Source organism: Astatotilapia calliptera, chromosome 14, assembly GCF_964374335.1.
Source record: "Astatotilapia calliptera chromosome 14, fAstCal68.1, whole genome shotgun sequence".
Lineage (NCBI taxonomy): Eukaryota > Metazoa > Chordata > Actinopteri > Cichliformes > Cichlidae > Astatotilapia > Astatotilapia calliptera.
In genome coordinates, this window is record NC_137435.1 from 1,376,134 (window position 1) to 1,400,000 (window position 23,867).

The following is a 23,867-nucleotide window of genomic DNA, read 5'->3' on the forward strand; positions in this document are numbered from 1 at the left end:
TACATACATACATACATACATTATTAAAAATGCATGCATGTATGTATGTATGTATGTATGTATGTATGTATGTATGTATGTATGTATGTATGTATGTATGCATGTATCCATGCATGTATGCATGCATGTATGTATGCATGTATGCATGCATGCATACATACATACATACATGCATGCATGCATGCATGTATGTATGTATGTATGCATGCATGCATGTATGTATGTATGTCTTTTAGAACACTTTTTTAAAAAAGTGACTCAAGAATTTCTATGTGGACCTCTCCATCTCTCCATCCATGAATCACACCTTTGCTACCAGGTAGTCCAGTGGGTCCTATAGGGCCACAGGGGCCACTGACTCCTGGGGGACCGAACAATCCATTGTTTCCTGGTGGTCCCTTACTACCTGGAGGTCCTGGAAATCCTGGACTTCCCTGAAAGGACAGATCATTCACTCTGGCAAGTATTATCCCAATGATAAATACATAAATATGTCAGCTTTGTAGGGGTGGGTTTTTTTTAAACGCTTATAATTTGCTTTTTGTATGGATTTTCCTAAAGAGAATCAGCCAATAGATTCTGTAAAATACTGGATATGAAAACACTGATTGTTTTTTAGCCGCTCATTGTCTCCTCTGTGTGTGTACAGTTTCTAGGCCGCTGAGGTGAAACACAAACAAAACCAAAGTTTATTTTTTATGTTAGTCTTCAGGATTCAAGAGTAAATGACCTGCTTATGTGCTTAACATACAGGCTAACTTGTACATGTTGGAACACCTTAATGACAGAAACAGACTATTAAAAACTTTCACATTAATGATGAAAAGCATAAATTACCACTCTCAGCTGGTTTTGGAGTAATGCCCCAGATTTGTTTTTGAGTTCTATAATTAACGTCTAATTATGGGTCGCGTCTCTAAAAACTATGACCACAATCAGCGTCAAGGGGCAGCCCTGGCATGGCCCGACCCCCACCAGCACTGGGACCGACCGGCTCGTAGCAATGGGCCAGACACGCTGCGATCCTGAAGCAGCGAGCCTAATGAAGCAGTGGCGCGACCAACCTCGTCAGACCTGAACTCTTCCATGGCATAATTTTAATTTCTGTTTGATATTTGGGCTGATTGGGACCTGATGAACGTAAAAACAAAGAATCACCAGATTTTTTTTCCCTAATTTTCCTAAACTTTCTGAGAAAAATTAGCTCCACATCTGAGGACATTTCAAATTTTGATAGAACAGTGGCAGCATAATGTCCTGGTAAGTGGACATCGAGCTCATGCAGAGAAACATGTTTGTTGTGGTCTAATGTTGTGTAATGTCCACATATGTGGACCCGGGTCCCAGGAGGTTAAGGAAGAAATGCAGTGCATGAATAATAAGATGTGTATGATCGTTTCAGTTGAAGACGCCCACTGCAGCGAACCCTGCACTTACCTGGGATAAGAACAACTGCCATCATAAACGGCTTTATGAGGAAAATATTTTATACTATAACCAATATCATATGAACTTCAAATTATATGCACCTTATCTCCTGGATATCCTTTAGATCCTGGTCCAGGTGGACTAGGTTCTCCTTTACACCCTTTAGGTCCATCGTATCCTTGACTTCCAACTGCACCGGGAGGACCACAGCGTCCAGCACAACCTTTCTGACCCTTCAAACCTGGAGAGAGAATATCATGTTTTCCTCTCCTTTCCTAATTAAAACTGAGAAACACTGCAACAGAAAAATAGATGGTTTATGTTTCTTCACTCAGGCAGGGGGACGTTACCCGGTGCCCCTATTTTTCCTTTGTCACCACGGGGTCCACAGCTACCAGGAGGACCTTTGCTTCCATCTCTACCAGGGTCACCAGGAAGTCCTGATAAACACACACAGTTGTTGTTGATAGTCATGCAGAATCAGAAGAATCTTTCTTTGGTGTCTGACACGGCTTCACATTTCAAGACTGCATGACAGGGAGCGACAACATGCCAGCATGAGTGTCATGTTAAAAACCATTTTTGGAACACAGAGTGAGGTGCATATCCTTCACGGGCTCCCACACAGTGTTGGAAGAGAAGATTTAGGCTTAGTGGTTCCAGCAGTCAGTGTTAAAGCTGGTGATGATTGACTGGATGCTCATTTTGGGCAACTCGAGATCACCTTGTTAGGGTCGGGGTTAACCCTAACCTAACCCCTCTCTCTTTCAGATACAAAGGAATTACAGAGAGAATACACTTTGTTTGCAACGCTCACAAACTTCCTAACATGACAGTTCACCTTGAGGCCCACAGTTCCCAGTTCGACCCTTGGTTCCATCTTGGCCTCGTGGCCCGGAGAAGCCCTTGTCTCCTTTATCACCAGTGAGGCCTCTGAGCCCTGACAGTAAGAAAGGAAGAAGGCAGGTCAGTGTAATGAAGGCACATCATCTGACAAATTAAAGAAATCATATACAGCAAATGTGTTAATCAGTGAGCTGTAGCAGTACTCGTGTTAGTGTTTGCAGGTTAGTGTTGTAAACTCAGCTAACCACTCAGAGATCGTAACACCATAAATAACATTTCAACACTAAAGAGTGATGCTCAGTAGAACAGAACAGATTACCTGCTAAACCTTTCTCTCCAGGCTCTCCAACGATCTCAATGTTTGTCTGAAGTCCTTTTGGTCCAGTTTCTCCTTGGTCCCCCCGAGGCCCCGGAGCCCCCTGAGAGCCACAGAACCCATTTGCACCCGTCTGGCCTGAGAGGCAGAGCAACAGAGAAGGGTCAGACAGACAGACAGACAGACAGACTTTTGGTGAAAATAACCGACTCGCCGGTGGCTAAATGAAACCTGTTGGTCCTGGTCGTCCAGGCTCTCCTGGTTTCCCGTCATCCCCTGGAATCCCAGGTGGTCCCGGAGGACCAACGTCCCCTCTGATCCCTAAAAAACATATGTTGATATTGTTATTCAATATTGTTTCATTTGCCCAAACATCTATCTTTACACTATTGTTTCATTTATATTAACAATCAAAAACTTTACTACCAGTCTAAACATGCACAAGGTTCATGGGTTAGAGTTTTTTACCAATGGGACATACTCAAATAAAGACGCTATGAAAACTGAACTGTGAGGCTAAAACGATTCGTTGTAAAGGGAACATCGTCTGCTTTCTGAATCTAACCCTACCCTTCAGCGGGTCACCAGCACTCTGGTATAGGTGGAGATCAAAAATGTAGTTTTAGTCCATCTTTAAACTACTTTTTCCCATCAAACTTTTCACTGACAAAAGACACTAAACTAAACTTGAAACATGCACCATGAATCTGTCAGAAAGTTTGAACTCACCCAGAAACACTCATATCACAGATAGAACCGAGCAACACAGGTTATGCCTCCTCACCTGGGCTTCCTGGCTCCCCATCACTACCTCTCTGACCTTGTGGTCCCATCGCTCCTATAGGTCCTGGTTTTCCAGCATCCCCTTTGGACCCAGATGGCCCCTGAATCCCCAACACTCCTGTGCCAGGCCGCCCAGCATCTCCCTTCAAACCTTTTGGGCCTCGGCACCCTAAAGGACAGGACAGTATCAGAGCAAATCTGTTTCTGTTTGGTGACGTCAACTCTACCCAGACTAGCTGTCAGATGTGATACCTGGAAATCCAGTGAAGCCCGTCGGTCCTGGCTCTCCATCAGGTCCAGGAGGTCCAGGTATACAGATTCCAATAGCACCAATGGGACCAGCTGCACCACACAGACCTCTGTGACCTGAGAAATACTTCACCTCAGTTTAGGTGTAAATGAACTGACTGTATTTCTTTTTTGGAGGTTACCCTACAGCATAATAACTGGCTCTGGACATTCATTTGAGTATTTTCCCGTTTCTTAGAGAACCACAGAGAATCATCTACGGACAGTTCCTCTTGATCTTGCTGTGAAACATAATTTGTTGCTAACCAGTTCGAGTTGGATCACTTCATGGGTTAACTACCTTTGGATCCTGGCAGACCAGCTTGTCCTGGTGGTCCTGGCTCTCCATTTATTCCTTGAGGTCCAGGGTCACCTGGAGGTCCTACAGAGCCATCTTCTCCCTGAAGTCCTGACTGACCACTTGAGCCTGGAAAACCAAAACCCTTTTCCCCCTGAGACCACAGAGAGCAGCAGGACAGGAAACCAGTAAATGACATTTCTAACCAGTTGGCAAACAAACAATGATTCATATAATCTTCTGATCTTCTTCTGATATATTCACCTTATAAAGAAGTTATTTAATCAGCTCTTAATAAGCGTGAGCTGAATTAGTCTGAACGCCCAACAAACCAACACGCGACAGATAATAGTTCATTACAAACGTCAGAAAACCAGCTTCCTGACACGATGACAGCAGTACTGTTGCTTATTCAAATCACTGGTCTCTGTTCAGAGTCTCCACGCTGACGCCGTCTTCCTTGCTAAACCGTAGCATCAGTTCTGGTGTTGTTACTTCTCCACGGCTGTGCTGACCGCCCTTGACCACCAGAGTGCAAGTGAGATTTAGCTTGTTTTCCCATCAATGGATATAAATCAAAATGATCATTCTTACTGAATTCATATTAAACGTAATCTTCCTTACTGTGTTGGTGTGTGTATATGTAACCCACATAAGACAACGTATGAGTGACACGTCTGCCTTGAATTGAATGTTTGTTTGGGGATTAGCTGCTGACCCATCATCTGTTTATGATTTTTATGTTGGGAACTTTACCCTCTGAGGTCCACGTTACACCCTGCACATAAACATGGGAAGTACCGTCAGGGAAAACATATTTGAACCCCTGCTGATTTTATAAGTTTGTCCAGTGACGAAGAAACGACCCGTCAGACACGGAGAGTTGAGTTGATGCCAAAGAGCTTGAATTTGGTCTCATCTGACCACAATGCTTTCACCCGCCTCCTCTGAATCACTGAGATATTCAGTGGCTTCAAACAGGCCTGTGTGTGCGTTCTCCAGCAGGGCGACCTTGAAGACACTGCAGGATTTCGGTCCTTTCTACCAACTGTTTTCTTCGAGGTGGTTCTGGGCTGGTTCCACAAGCTTCTAATTATCATTGAAACTCCACGTGGTGAGATGTTGCGTGGACCTCGAGACTGAGGCAGTTATTTTATGGTTCTTCCATTTGCGAATAATCGCACCAAGTATTGTCACCTTCTAACTCAGCTGCTTTGTGGTGGTTTTGTAGCCCAGTCCAGCCTTGTCTAGGTCCACAATCTTGTCCCTGAAATCCTTGGAAAGCTCTTTGGTCTTGGCCATGCTGCAGAGTTTGGATAGATTGATTGCTTCTACGGGCAGCTGTCTTTCATACAGGTAACAAGTTGAGGCTCCCAGTGTATAAAATACACCTGGGAGCCAGAAATCTTACTGGTTTATAGAGGGTTCAAATACTTCCAAATATTTCCTTCATGAAAATGCAAATTAACTTATAACTTTTTTGAAATTCATTTTTCTGCCTTCTCTCACTGTTCAAATAAACCTACCATTGAAACTATAGACGGATCATTTCTTTGTTAGTGGCAAACTCACAAAATCACTTCAGATAACGTTTCCCTGACTCTATGCTTTTAATTTGTCCTCCAACTGCCAAAACTTTGGAGAACAACCAACCTGAGGTCTCAGTGGTCACTGGTGATGACAACAACCACTTTTTGGTACCTTTATGGGTTTTGTTAAAAAAGTGTTGTGACGATTAGCACTGTTGCCCTGGAGTTGTCTTTATCTCTCACCAGCTGTGTTGTGTTTGGATCACACAGTTTGCTGAGGATGTTTGTTTATGATAACAACTTTCTGTTTGATTGAGTTACCTTTGGTCCCGGCATCCCAGGAGGTCCTGATGGTCCTGCTCGTCCTTTAATGCCAAAGCTAGGTAGACCGGGGGCTCCTGGGAAACCCTTCACTCCTGAGATAATATAGAAGTTGTTCACTAAAATGATGATAGCTGTTGTAACCCTGTGAGCTCAGAGCATCTAACTCTATGACATCATGGTTTTTGTTTGTTTCTTTGCTAAACTGTAAAACATAGAGTTAGGGTTAGGAAGGAGGTTCATTCTCAACATTCAGAATAATTCAAGATTAGTTCATGTAAAAACTGTTCCTGAACTGACCTTTGACCCCTGGGAAGCCTGGAGGTCCCTGGACTGAAAATCCTTTATCTCCCTTTTCTCCCTTTGAACCATAAGCTCCTTTTGGTCCTTTAGGTCCCACGGCACCTGAGACCAGCAGAGAACAGGTGAATCAGAGTGTGCATCTCCAGCAGGTGGAATCGCGTGATGTGCTCTTTCTGAAACGCTGTAACCACATTTACGCATCTAATTCATCCACTGTTATCTCCTTCAGTGCCACGTGCCAACCTAACTCTAAGCAGATTCTTCCTCTGGATGGCATTACCTTGGCCTCCAGTAACGCTGTGAGGAACCTTGGAGTCATTTTGACCAGGACATGTCCTTCAACGCACATATTAAACACATATGTAAGACTGCTTTCTTCCATTTGTGCAACATCTCTAAAATTAGAAATATCCTGTCTCAGAGTGACGCTGAAAAACTAGTTCATGCATTTATTACTTCCAGGCTGGACGACTGTAATTCATTATTATCAGGAAGTCCTAAAAACTCCCTGAAAAGCCTTCAGCTGATCCAAAATGCTGCAGCAAGAGTCCTGACAGGGACTAGAAAGAGAGAGCAGATTTCTCCTGTTTTGGCTTCCTGTTAAATCCAGAATTCAAAATCCTGCTCCTCACATACAAGGTCTTAAATAATCAGGCCCCATCTTATCTTAATGACCTTGTAGTACCATATCACCCTATTAGAGCACTTCGCTCTCGCTCTGCAGGCCTACTTGTTGTTCCTAGAGTATTTAAAAGTAGAATGGGAGGCAGAGCCTTCAGTCTGTTGTTGTGATTTGTTGCTGAAAAATAGATGTAGGCTGCCGGGGATTCCCATGATGCACTGGGTGTTAACAGACCTCTCTGCATTGAATCATATCGGTTTTTGATCTCTGTCTCTCTTCCACAGCATGTCTTTATCCCGTTTTCCTCCTTTGTAAGATCGTTCTTGACGTATGTTCTAAGTTCTGTGTTAGCGTTCCTTGAGCCCGGTTCCTTGGTTTCTCCTCGTCCCTGTGTTTCCTCCCTTCACGTTCCCGTGTTTCATTCATTCGTCTCCCCAGTCTGTCGTGTCTCCGTGTCTGTTTCTTTCCCAGTTACTTCCTGTTTTTTAAGGGTTTTTTCCTTCCCACTGTTGCCAAAGCGCTGGCATACATTGGCTCATATGATTGTTGGGGTTTTCTGTTTTCTTTGAATTACTGTAGGGCGTTTACCTTCCAACACAAAGCACCTTGAAGTAACAGTTGTGGTGATTTGGTTCTATATAAAGCTCTCTGGGTTTGTCACTAAAACATAAATGGACACATTTGTTTGTCTCACCTTCTGGTCCAGAGACTCCAGATAAACCTTTCTGTCCTTTCTGACCTGGATCTCCTGGAGAGGCGATCATATTTCCTTGTGCACCTTTTTCACCTGAAACAAGAAACAGACTGTTAGCTTTGCATCTGATCCCCCTCCTCTCAAATTCAGACTATTCCTGGGCAGATTTACCTTTTTGTCCAGGTTGTCCTCGCTCTCCATGGTCTCCCATGTTGCCTTTACTTCCTGGAGGCCCTGGCTCGCCAATACCAAGAGGTCCTGAAGGTCCCATCTGCCCTGTGGGTCCCCTGGGACCAGGGGACCCACACAAGCCCCTGTCTCCTTTTTGCCCCAGCGGTCCCTGAAGGAGAGAACAACAAACCATCTTCACAGAATCACACTTGACCCCAGAAACGGTTAAAACTTGATGGTTTCTTCCTAAAAGCCGCCATCAACAAGGCACTAACTGTGGCTCCATCTAGTGGTAGAATTTGAACATAACAACACAACATAAAGTGCTTTGAGGCAACAGTTGCTGTGAGTCGGCACTAAATAAATAAAATGTAAAAACGTTATAAACAGCAGGTGTTTGCGCTCTGCGCTGTGGTTAAGGCTCCGGATTTTAGAACAAATGTTTTAGCTGATCAAAGACGCACACGACTAATCCAAATTTACTGACTTGTACCAAACTGTGGGCTCTCCCCTCACACCACAAAGAGCCTTTTTGCCAGCTAGCAGCCTAAATACAACAAATGTTATTGGTTCTGCCATCTTTACACACCAATGATTTTCATACTCTAAGTCAGAATAAAGTTTTACTATAAAATAGTGTTTCAAGTAAAACTAGATGAGGGTGGAGGCTATATTCTCCCTCATGCAACCTGCAGGAAGGACGCCTGTGTTGTAGTTGGGATCTAACTTTATGATTTTATGAATCCATCTGTGAATGTGGAACAAGGAGAGAATCATAGTCAGACGCAGTCTTATTATCAGTTCAGTTGGTTAACTGATACATTATTTTGTAATATATAGCAAAGCAGTACTGTGCAAAAGTCTTGAGTCACTCCCTGTTGTTTTCCTTGTTTTTGCAGGAAAATGGAAAATACGTGCAGAGATTTATTGAATTGTGCAAACATACAAAAAATTCCAATATAATTGAAACGAGCTTGAAAGTGAATATTTGTTATGACCGCCTTTATTCTTCAGCAGTGTGAACTCTAAGAAGCGAGGCTGCCATATCGCGCCGTCGGCCCCTCTGGCCAGCACCAGCAGGCGGCAGGTGAACGACCAGGACAGACAGAGCTGGGGATCGAACCGGTTACAAGATGAGCTTCCCAAGCCCCTGAACCACAGTCGCCCCGATAGTTCTCCAGGCTTCTCCAGGACATTCTCACATCTTTGGATGTTTCTGCCTGTCTGGATGAGCCCACGCTGCTTCAATGATGCTGAGGTCCGGGCTCTGGGGAGGCCGATCCATGTCTTGTTGAATCAGCTTGCTGTGGTTTGGGATCATTGACGTGCTGAACAATGAAGCTGTGGCCATAAAGATGGTTCAGAGGGTATTTTGTGGTGAATCGAAACCTGATGGTACTTTTCTGGACTCATAATTTCATCAATTCTGACAAACCTCCAACACGACTGGCTTAAAATGTACAAGTCTGAATCCTTGCAAACAAAATCAAAAGAAATGAGACTTGAGGCACAAGACTTGTACATCTGATCCACACAAAGTAAAGTAAACTCCCTCAGTTACTTACAGTACTGAGTAAATACATTCGAGTCTGCGGCAGACTGAAGAAAACCGTGATTACTCACATCGTCTCCTTTTGCTCCCTGAAGACCTTTTGATCCTTGAACTCCTGGAGGTCCATCACTTCCCTGGGATCCCAGTTGTCCCGGATCTCCCAGTGATCCCTCCTCACCCTTCTGCCCCACCCTCGTCATGATGCCTGGGTCACCAGGAGGTCCTGGGAACCCCCGGTAGCCAGGGAACCCCAGTGAACCCTGATAACAAGTGAGGTTCAAACAGTATGTGAAACTGACTCACACTTACTCATAATTACAGGATCTACTGGCAACAGTCAAAGTTTGAGGGTCCCAGAAGGTTTGGGTTCAGCCCATATGAGGGGATGAAATCTGTACACGCTGAGGCGATGCTTCCCTCACCTGTGGACCAGGTTGTCCTCCAGGACCTTTCACTCCTTTGCCACCTTTAAATCCAGGAAAACCAGCTGAGCCTGGAACCAGACATCACAGAGGTAGACAGTTAAGATGAGTTATTTATGACATTATTATGTATTTAAAATATCATGGTTTCCATTGTGTGGCAGCTAGGATTATATCAAACAACTAAAAACTAACATTTCATCTGTTAACTTGGCTAACACAGGTGCTGCTGTTCTTACCTGGCAGCCCGATATCCCCTTTCTCTCCTTTTGTACCTGGGGGTCCAGGCTCAGTGGAATTAACAGGACAGGTAAAACACATCTGCCCCTTCTCACCTAGTAAACACCAAGCAGTCGGTTTTTAAATGAATCATGACAAACGCACCAGGAAGTCAAACTTCTTAGAAAATAAACAAAGAAAAAACTGTACTATGGAAAATATTTCTGGATTTTATTTAAACAGGTTTATTGTATCAGTAGTAATGAAGCTGTGATGAGTCTGGATGAAAAACCCGAGTTTATTTTGTGGTTGGCTTTGTCTCAACATAAACAGGACGACTTTGATGTCTTTGGTTTGGCTCAGCTGTACTGAAAGAGATTTCTCAAGTTTTATTTTGGGTCTTCAAAAATCAAACATCTCATTCCCACCTCCATGTAGAAATTCTTCGCATTAAACCCTGATGTGAAACACGTGTCCACATCGGGCCAAACAAACATGACGTTTATATCACATGACGCTAGGGATGGGTACCGGTATCCGGTGCCATGATGGCACCGGTTCTGACATAAACAATAGTAACCAGACCGAAAAGCAGCGCACATTTCGGTGCTGTATTTTTTCCTGAGCTGTGATTCACTTTGGATTCTAGCCAATCATTTTACGTTTCCGAGGATAGTAGGCGGGGCCAGGTACGTACGTTCTTTTAGAGCAGAGCTACAGATTAAAAATGCCCAAGGCGAAGCGGTCAAAGTCTGGCTGTACTTCACAGCAAAAGATGCAAACTCAGCAGCAACAAGTGCTTTAAGCTGATACTGTGATACTGTCAAAGGAGGTAACACCTCGAATCCGATGAAACACCTGGCGACGCATAGCGTTTTTTTAAAAAGCCCAGAAATGCGCCGTATTTGATAGCTTGCTGCGAGACCTCACACCGAGCACATCTACTGCGGGTGTGGTGCCAGTTATCGGACCCGGATTTAGCAACATCCCCCAAAAACACGAAGAGGAGAGTCCTGGCCCCTAGCCCTGCCAGTGTAGCAGAAATGATGAGGATGATGATGCAGCAGCAGCCGTTCTTCTCTGCGTGAGTAGCTTCATGTTGTTCGTGTGTAATTTACGTTGAGTAGGCTAACCACGTTATTACATTAATGCATGTAAGGTGAACTAGCAAACATCATCATAGCTACATGCGGCTGTCCTCTTGTTTGATGGCAGATACTCCCTTCACCCTGGCCAAAAAGGCTAAAATGACCAAAGAAAAAGTGGAAAACAGTTAAACATGAGAGGTTTAGGACAAAGTTTGTGTTTTTTCCATTGTTTAAGCACTGCTTCCAGCCAACAGTGATGCCATATATGCCCCATAGCTGCAGAAAAGGCTAACATTGTTATCTTTTTACAAAAAGACAGCTGAACATGAGAGGTTTTTGGACCAATTTTGTGTTCTCCATTCTTTAAGCACTGGTTTGAGCACCGGCACCATTTCAAAAGTACCGGTTTGGCACCGGTATCGGATAAAACCTAAACGATACCCATCCCTACATGATGCACAACTCCAGCTCTCTCACCCTTCTGTCCTCTCGTGCCTTTTTCTCCAAGAGGTCCCATCGAGCCCTTCAAACCTTTAGGTCCTGGCAGTCCTGCGCCTCCCTCGAGGTAGTCTGGCAGTTACAAGAGACACATTAAACCAGACGGACTTTCAGCAGCTGGTAGTGCTGCGGTTCAGTAATGTACTCTTTTAATTTCTCGTCTTTATTCTCTTTAAGCTTCAAAGACAAACGTCAGAGGGTCCGGGATGCATCACCTGGTATTCCTGGTTCTCCGGGCTCTCCGATAGCACCCTGAAGTCCTGGCTTTCCAGTCAGGCCTGTGGGGCCAGCAGTGGAGGGGCCCTCTTCTCCTCGGTCTCCTTTTGGTCCAAATGATCCAGGTGGTCCCTGTATCCCCGGAGGACCAGGTAAAGGAACACCTGGAGTGGAGGATGGCAGACTGTCACCAAAGAACAGCTTCTGATAACCTTGAATATTATAAATTATTATATAATTTATATTTCTTTGTGCCTGAGTAAAGTGTCAGCCTTTAAAAAGGCTTTTATTTTGGAAACGGGCACCAGCAGCTATTTTTTTTTCAGCTGCAGCTAAACAGACAATATCAGACAAGACTGACGAAAACAGAATAAATTTTCATTTTATATATATAATAGATAATAATAATAATAATATATGTTTCCCACCAAGTGAAGTCTCACGGTTTCTCTGTTGAAACCTTTTTCATTTTGATCAAAACATTCCAAAAATATCAGCAATCAAATAAAGTTGCAGGAAATCTGGTGGATGTCGGGTGTAATCCATCCACTGCAGTTTAGCCAGCTTGAACTAAAAGACACTGTTACTTTCACCATCAGTCATATTCGGCAGCACAGGCCTGTTTTGGAGCGAGACCCCAGCAGAGCAAAGCTGTAGCCAGACTAACGCAGCTTAGATACAAAGGTGGTCTCTGGATTAACACCATGATGGATTACATGAGGGACAGAGAGAGAGAATAGTCAGACTTTACCTGGCTCGCCCTTTTCTCCAGGTAAACCGATGTATCCTGAAACAGGTGAGAGAAAAAGTCTGAAATGATAGCGGCATGAACCTCTCAATGTAATCTGATTACAAACACAACTCAGGTCGTTGCTTTGACAGTCACAGAATATAAGTATATAACATACAGTATAATATAAATATAATATTTCATAAGTAAAACATTACTTGGGAAATTAAATTCACCTTGTACTCCAGAAGCTCCTGGGGGCCCCCGGGGCCCGGGAAAACCAGGCTGGCCTTTCAGATAAATCCTCTTCCACACCATCTGGTTTATAAAAAAGTTAAAAGTAACACAAACACAGATTATGGATTCAAAACCAAGCATCAACCTTCAGGGCTGAAAAATGAAGTCTGAAAACCTGCAGTTCCTCTAATGTCCATTTGGGGCTGACTCCAAAACGGAGCCAGTCCTCATGGACTCAAGACTTAGTGCTTCACAGGCCCCGCCCCCCTTAGCAAGAGGAACCCCCCACCCCCGCGACTTGAAATAGTATCATTTCTCTATTGAATTGTTATTTTAAGTACATCTCTGCATGACATTGTTTCCTTATTAACTTTAAAGACAACAAAAAAGAAAAAGGAAAGAAAAACTGATCAACTTAAAACAAACTGTACCTTTATTAGAAAGTGCATGTACTAGTACTGCAGCTCTCTAAACTACATTTAACGTGCATCAGTTTGGCAGTGAAGGCGAGCGCTGCACACGCATCATCACACCGGCATCCCACCTGTGGGGGTGGAGGGGGTGGTTGCCCCACTATTTGAGAAGGACTGCACTAACTTTAGACGATCTGGCAACTGTTCCTGTGATATGTACAGAAAAAAGAGACTCACATCTCCCGGAGTGCCCGGAGGACCACGGTCACCTTTCTCTCCCTGGAAACATAAACAGTACCGTAAAATGACACCGTGCTGGCTGCAGCACTGCAGTAATGCAGTAATGCATTCTGTGTCTCATCCAGTACTCACCATGTCTCCATCGACACCTGGAGGTCCGAGAAACCCAGGATCTCCCGGGTCTCCCTGTAGACATACAGATTTAAACACAGATATATAAACTTAAATGTTTTTATAAGTGAAAGTTCTGATGTCTTTTATCATGACAAGTCCAGCAAATTAACTAGAGCTGGTAGATAAAGGGACAGGATTAGCATGGTGGCGGTAGCATCACGCTGTGGGCTGTTTGCTGCCAGTGCTTCTGGTACACTGCACACAGTGGATGGTATAATGAAGGAGGAGGCCTTCCTGTTTTATTTTGATAGTCTCAAGTGGGCCAAATGTTGAAAACAAACTGACTCAGCGGGTTGTTACCTGTTCTTCAAGCTCTCCACGGAGTCCATCCTTCCCTGGTTTACCCTGAAACACAAACATGTTCCAGGTTTATATTCCTATAAAGAAATGTGACTTAAAATTGAAGACGGGACTACATGTCTTTGTTGTTCCTACCAGGGAGCCAGTGTCACCTTTCTCCCCCTTCTCTCCTTTAATCCCCAACCTCCCAGGGTTACCCTGGAGGAGAAAACAAAAGCGCTCATCACTTAAAAATAAAAATTCACAGAATAATAATTTATAGTTTTTTTGGCTTAAAAAAAGTTTATGATTAGCCCAGGCCAACAATTTGACACTTACGCGACGACCAGGACAACCTTTTTCTCCACTGTCACCTGGTTCTCCCTGTAAAACAAAAGCACATCAGAGAAGCCCAAGAGAAACTGACAGAGCGACAGACAGACCCACAGAGCGACTGACAGACCCACAGAGAGACAGACCCACAGAGCGACTGACAGACCCACAGAGAGACCCACAGAGACAGACAGACCCATAGAGAGACAGACAGACCCACAGAGACACTGACAGACCCACAGAGCGACTGACAGACCCACAGAGAGACAGACAGACCCACAGAGACAGACAGACCCACAGAGAGACAGACAGACCCACAGAGCGACAGACAGACCCACAGAGACAGACAGACCCACAGAGAGACAGACAGACCCACAGAGCGACAGACAGACCCACAGAGCAACAGACAGACCCACAGAGCGACTGACAGACCCACAGAGCGACAGACAGACCCACAGAGAGACAGACAGACCCACAGAGCGATTGACAGACCCACAGAGAGACAGACAGACCCACAGAGCGACTGACAGACCCACAGAGCGACAGACAGACCCACAGAGCGACTGACAGACCCACAGAGCGACAGACAGACCCACAGAGAGACAGACAGACCCACAGAGCGACTGACAGACCCACAGAGCGACAGACAGACCCACAGAGCGACTGACAGACCCACAGAGCAACAGACAGACCCACAGAGCGACTGACAGACCCACAGAGCGACAGACAGACCCACAGAGAGACAGACAGACCCACAGAGCGACTGACAGACCCACAGAGCGACAGACAGACCCACAGAGCGACTGACAGACCCACAGAGCGACAGACAGACCCACAGAGAGACAGACAGACCCACAGAGCGACAGACAGACCCACAGAGCGACAGACAGACCCACAGAGAGACAGACAGACCCACAGAGCGATTGACAGACCCACAGAGAGACAGAGAGACAGACAGACCCACAGAGAGACAGACAGACCCACAGAGCGACTGACAGACCCACAGAGAGACAGACAGACCCACAGAGAGACAGACAGACCCACAGAGAGACTGACAGACCCCCTCAGAGACAGACAGACCTTCAGCTCTTTGGGTCCCTCGGCATACAGTTTGATTCCTTTTGGCCCAGGAACTCCTGGAGGTCCCCGGTCACCCTAAAACCAAACACAGCTGATGGTGGTGAAGGTGAAAGGGATGGTGATGAAGATGATGGCGTTTCACAGGTTAGACACAGTATAAAACCAGAGCACGTCGTAGTTTGTAAATGCAGACCATACTCCCATCCCCACCTTCTGTCCTTGTGGACCTGGGATCACTGGACTGGGACCTTCCTGACCCTGAACCAAAAACAGAGACAGAAGTTACTTCATGGTTTCCGTGTTAACGTATGACTGGTGCTGTCACATGAACCACCACAGCAGCTTCTCCCAAAAAACAAAAACGAAACCAAAAGCGAATCCTGACGTCAAGCCAAGTGTGTAAGAATCGTTTTTCTGAATCAGAAACTGCTCCTAGTTCAGTTTACTGTTACCCCACTAACCTTTTCTCCTCTCAACCCTGGAAGACCTGGAATTCCCTGGAAAAAAAAAAACATGAGATGTCAGCTCCCTGAACTACTGAGCGCAATTAATGTTTGAATAAGGTGGATGTTCAAAGCATACAGGAAATCCATCGAATCCTGGTGATCCTGTCACGCCGGGTTCACCTGGATCCCCACTGAGCCCCTGGAACACACAAACAGTTCCACAGCCAGTCAGAGCAAACTTTATACCAGCTAATCTGATGATAATGCTCATGATAGAAAGCATCTTAAGATTGAACAGAATTTGGTCCAGCCGGCTGGATTCAGTCTGCGAACCAACTGATCAGACTGTTCAAAATGATCAAGCAAGGCAGGGATCGGCAGCCCTGGCACGCGTGCCCAGGATTGCCGAAGGGTTAACTGATGGCATGACCACAGCTGGATTGGCCATCAGGCATACCGGGTATTTGCTCGGTGGGTCGACGGTGATTTTTCGTTTTTATGGGCCGATGACTTTTTTTATTTTATTTTATTTTTGTAACGGTATAAACAGTGAGAGGTGGTGGATTGGCCAGATGCTGGTCGATGTGTAACAATAACTCAGTTGTTTGCTGGTGGCTGTGGCGGAGCTTCCACTGAGGCAACAGGTGGATGAGGGAAGGGGAGGCAGGAGGAGGAGGAGAGACCCGAGGCGGCCGCCGCTCTGAGTGTCAGGTGAACTGAACTTCAGGTAAGAAGTTATGACCTGCAGTCTGTCTGGGTCAGATATAAACCAAGTTTAGGTGGAGTTTATTTTGTTGTGCTGACTTTTTACAGTCAGTTACAATAACTCGTACTGCGTGAGCTAGCATGACGAGTTTTTATACAGCTGGGTGGGTGCTATGATGTCACTGATAGTGAACTTTATTTTATTCATAAGGTCAGTTAGTAGAGTTGCCAACCGTCCCGTAAAAAGACGGAATCGTCTCGTATTCAGAGAAATTATTACGCGTTTTGTGTTGAGCTGAGAAGGAACAGTTTGTCCCGAACTTCAGCTACAATGGAACAGACACAGAGCTGGAGTTATTCTGTCGTTACGCTGCAGCTGCCTCTTCTTCTTCAGGCAGCCTCTGAATGCTGGACACTCGGAGACCACAGATCACAGTAACATGTGTGTCTCTGTATTAACAAACATGCCATATTGGCTCATTTTGTTTTTCTTATCATTGTTGTGAGGAGACCAGAAATAGCATTTGTATTTTCTGTTGTACAGTTCATTTGCTGTTATGGATAAAAAGTCTTTTTTTGTTTCAAAATAGCTGATAACTATTCGCTGACAGCTGCCAACATCTGCGAACAAACATGATTCTATATAGTTGTTCTATATAGTGTGTAACTGTTAATATAGAGCATTATTAAATTTGTTGCTAATGCATCATATGGCACACGGACTGCTGAGCAAATTTTAGATGCACTCGTCATCAGAAAGGTTGCTGACCCCTGCTATAAAGGGTTTGGTGGAGACATTCATTTGGAAAACGATGAACTTCACTTGATTTTATTCTTTATTTCATAAAAATCAAATATCTGACTGTGGCGCCTTTTGGTCCCGGTGGTCCTCGTGCTCCTTTTATATCCTGAGTCTCGGGGAACACTCTCGTCTCTCCCTGAAACAGAGTCAGAGGAACCTTTGTCAAAAGAAACCATCACAGATCAAATCAGCCATCTTCAAATCCATCTTCTTCATTACAGCATTCAGGTGTCAATGCTTACCTTCATGCCCCGAGGACCATCACGCCCCTGAAACACGTGAACACTCACAGCTTTAGCTTCACACACACAGTTAGCTTAGCCTATTTTTAACTGTGTATAGACAGTGACTCACCCGCCTGCCTGCAGGTCCAGGAAGTCCAGGATGCCCTGGAAAACCAGCATCCCCCTGAAAGACATGAGTCACATTTGTGTGTGTGGGTACGATCGGATGATTCATTTTGATAGGAAACACTCTCCGAGACTGCTTTTGATGCTGATCACGGCCTGGAAAGCTTTGGAAAACCTGAAAGTCCTTGATATGTGTTGTTCAAAAATGATCGTGACTCTACACAAGTATATCTCCCTGCCCAGTGTTATTGCCGTAACTAGCTTTTTAAACAGCTTGTCAAAAAGATGAAAAAGTTCAATTTAATTGTTGGCAAGTTCCTGTAAAGGTTTCAGAATAACAGCCTTGAACATACTGGGTAAGCCAGCTTCTGTGTTTATAATAAGCCACCACAGGATTAATCATGGTCACCGCGGCTTCTTTTCTGCAGCTTTAACCTGCATGTGTGGATGGTGGCTGATTTCTGGAAGCGTTTCTGAGCGCGTGCACTAATTTCCAGCGCACAATCGTGTCTGCAGTTAATGCCGTGCTGCGTGAAGGCCTGACGATCACGCACATCCAACACTGATTCTCAGCCTTAGAATCTTTTAACGTTTTGTTGACGAGATATTTAACATCCGCATCATTGTTTTCATTGACATTCAAACATTGTGAAATAGTTTGCAGATCTAGTTTTTTGCAGGTTGATGCACCTCTGCATCTGCAAAACGTTCTTCTTTGCCTGTTGTCCCTCCAGCTGTTTCATTTTAGTATCAGCGGCTGTGACGGACTTTTATTGCCTTTTTCAGACAAATTCAAAATGAAAACGCTAAATTCTCTTAGTTTTGCTCTGTTGTGAATAAAATGTGCATCTGTAACATTTGCAAATCACTGTTTTTTTACAGTTTTCCACAGCTGGTCTATAACTAGCTGCAGGGATGAGAGTGTGAGGCTCAGGCGGTTATACATCGGCGAGCACAGGAAGAGAGGAATATAAAACTCTGGAGATGAGAGAAAAAAAGATTATTCGATCTGCCTTCTGCCAAGCCATCATTTCTACCTTCGTCCCGTTGCATCCTGGGATTCCTGGTTGACCGAGCGGTCCTTCGTGTCCGTGCAGTCCCTGAGAAATAAATGCATCCAGAAATGTATTAAATGTTAAGTTAAACTTTATTATCATCATTACATATTCTTCATGTTACTTCCATACGTACTAGGATCTAATAGGTATGGAGCCTACAGTCTACTGTGCTGTATGTTTAATGTGTTCTGTGTGTGGTGAGCGTCCGTACCGGCAGTCCCGGAGGTCCTGGGAAACCTGGTTCTCCCTGCAAACCCTGATGGTTTGAGAAGTTCAGAACAACGTCAGCAGGACATTTTTTGGTAAATGTGTCTGAAATGATGCTAAAATCAGGGAAAGTTTAGGCTTAAAAAAATCAAAATGACCTCCCCCACTACTAGCTGCCAGCTGGCTTCACCTGAACCTCTGGGCCGTGTTTGTGCTGTTGGAACCTATCGGAGCATTTTTAATGACATCGTGTGACCAATAACTCGGCCGCTGTGAGGTTACTGTAGCAACAGACCGTCTACGAAGGCTGAGCGAGAGCTTAGGTGAAGCTTGAGCATTTATCTGGATGGTAGTGAGCTCTGATTAGCATTAGCATCTGTGCCAGCTTGTTTTATCTGATAACTGAGCTTTCATCCAGATACGGTCCCATCTATGACTCTGACGTGGAAGCAGCCAAAACAGGAAAGGTTCAGTGGGATAAACAGTAAAGGCCGTCATACCCGGGAACCCTTCAGACCCGGACTTCCTGCAGGTCCCAGTTCACCCTAAGCAAAAGAAGAAGAAAACATTAAATGATCTCCATTCAACTCTGGGTTCACAGTGAGAAAGCTGTGACATGGTCAATGATCAGGAATCAGAGCAGCATCAGGACCTGACACGTCATGTGACTGAGCTGTCATGTGACTGCTCCAAACAGAAAGTAGTGATTGAGTCAGACTCACTCTCACCTCCTCCTCAGTTTTACACTAAAACACAGCGTTTATTTTCACGAGTGTGAAACTGACCACGTACTGAAATGTGATTTTAAACCTACAAACTTGGATGTTTAATGACGGGATTTCCATTTAAAAAGAAACTTTGTGATAAAATGTAATATAATAAAAACAAGTGTAAAGAGGACTGTGCAGGGACTCGATATGACAATAAGAAGAAGAAAGAGGAGATGTCTGTTACCTTTTCTCCTAGTTTGCCCTGATCGCCCTCTTTTCCAGGATAGCCAACGTTTCCAGGAAGACCAGTTTCCCCGGGGAAACCTTTTTCACCCTGTTGACAGAATCAGAGAGTTCAGGTAAGTCAGCTCACCTGCTGTCCACAGAGGGGCAGCAGAGAGCAGCAGAGTCGATCCTGGTTGTGGCCTCCGGGCACTCAGGTGCCGGGAATAACAAAGGGACATTTCACGCTCAGCAGAGAGGAACCGGCCTTTCTTTCTTTCTCCTCGTGAACACGCCCGTGATCGCAGAGCTCACACCTGGGTGGTCTCAGGTGCGTGAGACACAAAGGACCGCAGAGTTCCCTGCAGCCCGGCTCCGACCTGCACGCTCTTGTGAGCCGCAGCTCGGAGACTTGACGCCATTTAAAGCAGCAAAAACTGAAAAGTTTGTTTCAGGCGAAATCACAAAATCATGAAAAACAACCCGATCCGAGCTGGAACTGGTAAACTGATCTGATCAGAGGATCAGAGACCACATCAGCAGCCCTTCATCACCTGGCACATCCATCAGCTCCGCTCTATTTTCCTCCATAATAAAAACCACCGCACAATACTGTTATCAGAGGGAGGGGCTACTGCAAGATATTCATCAGCGATTGGCCGACGCCTCCTCTGTGAATCTGACATCGGCGCTCCATGATGGGGAACGTCCCGGTTTCCAAAATGCATCCGGAGGAGAGAGGAGGCCGCAGGAGGATGCACAAGTGTGTCCTATCTGCAGGTCGTTCTAACATGGACACTGAAAAGGGGCGTGGCACGCAGCTGGAATACAAAAACCACAGAGCGAGCTGCACTCATTGGTCGGAAACAACAGACAAAACTTCACCAAAGATGAAAAATGAAGCCACTTCAGAGCTGCAAGAACCAGCAGGGATGTAGATCTAAGACCCGTCAGACTGGTCAGCATCAGTTTCATAAAATGATTGAATATGACAGGTGTGTGCTCAGGTGTGGATTTATTGTAAGTGTGTATGGCCACTTTAGATCAAACTTTATATCTATATGCAGTATATAAAGTTTATATCTAAACCCGCAGTCATCACCGCTGCTTCCTGAGCTGCTCTGCAGGTCCTGCAGCAGCTGCAGCGTGTTTGTGGCTGAAAGGCTGCTCCAGGATCAGCTGACTGACGTGGCCGTCTTTTCTGTACCTCGCAAAACTCTGCGGATACTTGTGCACTTTGTTTTGCATCCCTTCTGTCATCTTCCAGATCTTCTGGTGTCGCTGCTCAGAGCGCTCATTCTTCCCAGAGTTTCTCTGACTGGATTCTTTTAGGTTTTCAGCCTAATGACGGCCTCCTTCAGTCTGTTGGTCGTCACTCAAGGTTAAACAGTTTGGACTTGAGTTCGAGTTAATCTGCCACGAGACCATGAGTGTAGGGATGGGTACCGGTATCCGGTGTTCTGACATAAACGGTAGTAACCAGACCGAAAAGCAGCGCACATTTCGGTGCTTTTATTTCCTGAGCTGTGACACACTTTGGATTCTAGCCAATCATTTTACGTTTCCGAGGATAGTAGGCGGGGCCAGGTACGTACGTTGTTTTAGAGCAGAGCTACAGATTAAAAATGTCCAAGGCGAAGCGGTCAAAGTCTGGCTGTACTTCACAGCAAAAGATGCAAACTCAGCAGCAACAAGTGCTTTAAGCTGATACTGTGATACTGTCAAAGGAGGTAACACCTCAAATCTGATGAAACACCTGGCGACGCATAGCGTTTTTTTTTAAAGCCCAGAAATGCGCCGTATTTGATAGCTTGCTGCGAGACCTCACACCGAGCACATCTACTGCGGGTGTGGTGCCTGTTATTGGACCCGGAGTTAGCAACATCCCCCAAGAACCCGAAGAGGAGAGTCCTGGCCCCTAGCCCTGCCAGTGTAGCAGAAATGATGAGGATGATGATGCAGCAGCAGCCGTTCTTCTCTGCGTGAGGAGCTTAATGTTGTTCGTGTGTAATTTACGTTGAGTAGGCTAACCACGTTATTACATTAATGCATGTAAGGTGAACTAGCAAACATCATCATAGCTACATGCGGCTGTCTTCTTGTTTGATGGCAGATGCTCCCTTCACCCTGGCCAAAAAGGCTAAAATGACCAAAGAAAAAGTGGAAAACAGCTAAATATGAGGTTTTTGGACCAATTTTGTGTTCTCCATTCTTTAAGCACCGGTTTGAGCACCGTTTAAGCACCGGCACCGTTTCAAAAGTACCGGTTTGGTACCAGTATCGGATAAAACCTAAACGATACCCATCCCTACATGAGAGCAGAGCCCTCAGCTGGACACATGTTACCTGTGAGCCTCAGTGTAAAAACGGCTAAACCTACTTAATGCACTTCAGTAACACCTTCATTTAAATTGCATGTGGCAGAAACACAAGAGACTGATTCTGGTCCTGGTTCTGTGTCAGTGTGTTCAGGTGGAGACCTCACCTTCTGACCTTTGACCCCATCGCAGTGACACAAAGCCTTCCCGCTGCAGTGGCACACCTGCACAGATATGAGAGGAGTAGTTAACGATGTTTGAAGGCCTGATCTCTGTTTCCTACCCTGAGAATCTGCCGGCCTGCGGTTTTTCTTTCACAGTCACTGTTAGGCAAAGTTAGTCGACTCCAGCGTACTTACAGGGTAAGAAAGGGGAAACATCAGAAATTACTCAGTACTTTAAACTGCTTACAGTGTAACCATCTCTTCTTTCAGTTACACTTCTAATACTACATAAAATGTTGCCACAGCCTCGTGTGTCTTCTTGTTACCAGCTTGTATTCAGTGAGTATTTATAGGTAATAATCTAATAACAGGGTAAACAGCTGTGTTATAAAGTGCAGCTGTGACTGTTCTTCAGGACGTCGTCACACCCGCAGCCAAACCCATCACCTGTGATGTCACCGTCTTGATTTGTCTGCAGTGATTCCTGAGTGACTCACACACTCAGGAACATCTCCATCATGTGTCCTGCAGCTCGGCATCGTTTAGTCTGGCCTGACCTTAAACTCGGGTTGAAGCCTTTGTCTTTCTGCTGAGCATGTCCCGCCTGATTCTTTATCAGTCAGACATATTTCTGTGGGGTTAAACCCAAACACCTTCATGTAACCTGCAGGTGTAACTGTGGTCTTCCTGTGATAACCCGAACTAGCAGACAGCAGGGGGGGAGCTCCGATATCATCTTATCTTTCATTCCTGTCTCACATCTACAAGACTGCCTCCATACGAGATGCCTCGACACGTTCTGGAGCAGGGGATGGTGGGTAATGTCCTGTAGCACCGCGATCAGACGCAGAGCTGCAGACTAAGTGTCTGAAAATATATCAGATTATTTCCATTTGGAGTCAGGTGAACCCGAACCACCTGCACGGTCTTATCACGGCAGACCGACAGACGTTCACAGGTAATCTGACTGACTGCTTTTTGTGCGCTTCAGGAAGATTTTCCTCCGTGATTTTATCGTGGCAGCAATATCGAGGTCACGTGGCCCCGTGTCGGTGCTTTGTATGTCTGACGCACGTGTCTGAAACAAAATAAAGAAGCACTTTGAGAAACCTGTCGGCTAACTCTAACACGACCCGCTTCCTGTAACAGTCCGAGGAAGTTCTCAGGTCACAGACAGTTTCTCTCTGTTCCCTTACAGCAACGGCTTTTAAAGGTTTTGTACCTGTGGGAAAGCAAAATATCAGGGCACACCTGATCATGTGACACTAATGTGTGACTGACAGCCTTTTTGCAGCATCGGGAGCTGCGGTCCTGCTGCTGCTCGCTCACATCCAGCGTGATACTGAAGTAGGCCAACATGGATGTTTGGCTTCCAATCAAATAATGTTACTCGTGTTAGCATTAGCCAAATTCAACAAACGACTCGTCAGGGCTGAGGGTTGTTGAGCATTTCTGATCCAGCTGAAGCATCGGCGTAACTTTGTGCTGAACATTGGGGGGAGGTCGAGATCTCTGTCTGAATAAATAAATCTGGGTGGACTGGTGGCTGGTCACGGCTCCACGATCCAGGTCTTTGCTGCACTACATGGATACAAGTCCAGGACGTTCCAGGAGCTGCTCAACCAGCCGAGCTCATGAAGCTCCCAGCAGACAGCTTATGAGCTGATGTTGATGCCAGAGGAGGTTTGCAGCGCCGCACTTACTGAATCAGGAGAGCGCCGCCGATGTTCACGGCACTGTGCACCTCAGCCCTCGGGCGCCGCTTTGTAACTACACCTGCCTGAGATGTTCTTAAACACAATAAC

General features: G+C 45.4%; 1 protein-coding gene across 1 annotated transcript in view; it reads right to left on the reverse strand.

Annotated features, from left to right (window-relative positions):
• Window positions 1-23,867, reverse strand: part of col4a3 (collagen, type IV, alpha 3) — a 44,013-nt gene that overhangs the window by 14,383 nt on the left and 5,763 nt on the right. The window contains exons 3-39 of the mRNA XM_026191955.2: window positions 22,066-22,122; window positions 19,603-19,692; window positions 19,149-19,193; window positions 18,653-18,697; window positions 18,421-18,483; window positions 17,388-17,441; window positions 17,276-17,302; window positions 17,095-17,169; window positions 15,663-15,725; window positions 15,542-15,577; window positions 15,291-15,338; window positions 15,081-15,155; window positions 14,007-14,051; window positions 13,824-13,886; window positions 13,689-13,733; window positions 13,347-13,400; window positions 13,212-13,253; window positions 12,561-12,642; window positions 12,346-12,381; window positions 11,594-11,758; window positions 11,358-11,450; window positions 9,813-9,908; window positions 9,574-9,644; window positions 9,223-9,411; window positions 7,600-7,768; window positions 7,429-7,521; window positions 6,110-6,214; window positions 5,810-5,904; window positions 3,963-4,113; window positions 3,626-3,739; window positions 3,375-3,542; window positions 2,822-2,911; window positions 2,594-2,728; window positions 2,270-2,368; window positions 1,779-1,868; window positions 1,530-1,669; window positions 308-434 (exon numbers count right to left, since the gene is read on the reverse strand). Of these exons, the coding sequence (XP_026047740.2) occupies window positions 308-434; window positions 1,530-1,669; window positions 1,779-1,868; window positions 2,270-2,368; window positions 2,594-2,728; window positions 2,822-2,911; window positions 3,375-3,542; window positions 3,626-3,739; window positions 3,963-4,113; window positions 5,810-5,904; window positions 6,110-6,214; window positions 7,429-7,521; window positions 7,600-7,768; window positions 9,223-9,411; window positions 9,574-9,644; window positions 9,813-9,908; window positions 11,358-11,450; window positions 11,594-11,758; window positions 12,346-12,381; window positions 12,561-12,642; window positions 13,212-13,253; window positions 13,347-13,400; window positions 13,689-13,733; window positions 13,824-13,886; window positions 14,007-14,051; window positions 15,081-15,155; window positions 15,291-15,338; window positions 15,542-15,577; window positions 15,663-15,725; window positions 17,095-17,169; window positions 17,276-17,302; window positions 17,388-17,441; window positions 18,421-18,483; window positions 18,653-18,697; window positions 19,149-19,193; window positions 19,603-19,692; window positions 22,066-22,122 (3,235 nt within the window). The remainder of the gene's footprint in view (window positions 1-307; window positions 435-1,529; window positions 1,670-1,778; window positions 1,869-2,269; window positions 2,369-2,593; window positions 2,729-2,821; window positions 2,912-3,374; window positions 3,543-3,625; window positions 3,740-3,962; window positions 4,114-5,809; window positions 5,905-6,109; window positions 6,215-7,428; window positions 7,522-7,599; window positions 7,769-9,222; window positions 9,412-9,573; window positions 9,645-9,812; window positions 9,909-11,357; window positions 11,451-11,593; window positions 11,759-12,345; window positions 12,382-12,560; window positions 12,643-13,211; window positions 13,254-13,346; window positions 13,401-13,688; window positions 13,734-13,823; window positions 13,887-14,006; window positions 14,052-15,080; window positions 15,156-15,290; window positions 15,339-15,541; window positions 15,578-15,662; window positions 15,726-17,094; window positions 17,170-17,275; window positions 17,303-17,387; window positions 17,442-18,420; window positions 18,484-18,652; window positions 18,698-19,148; window positions 19,194-19,602; window positions 19,693-22,065; window positions 22,123-23,867) is intronic.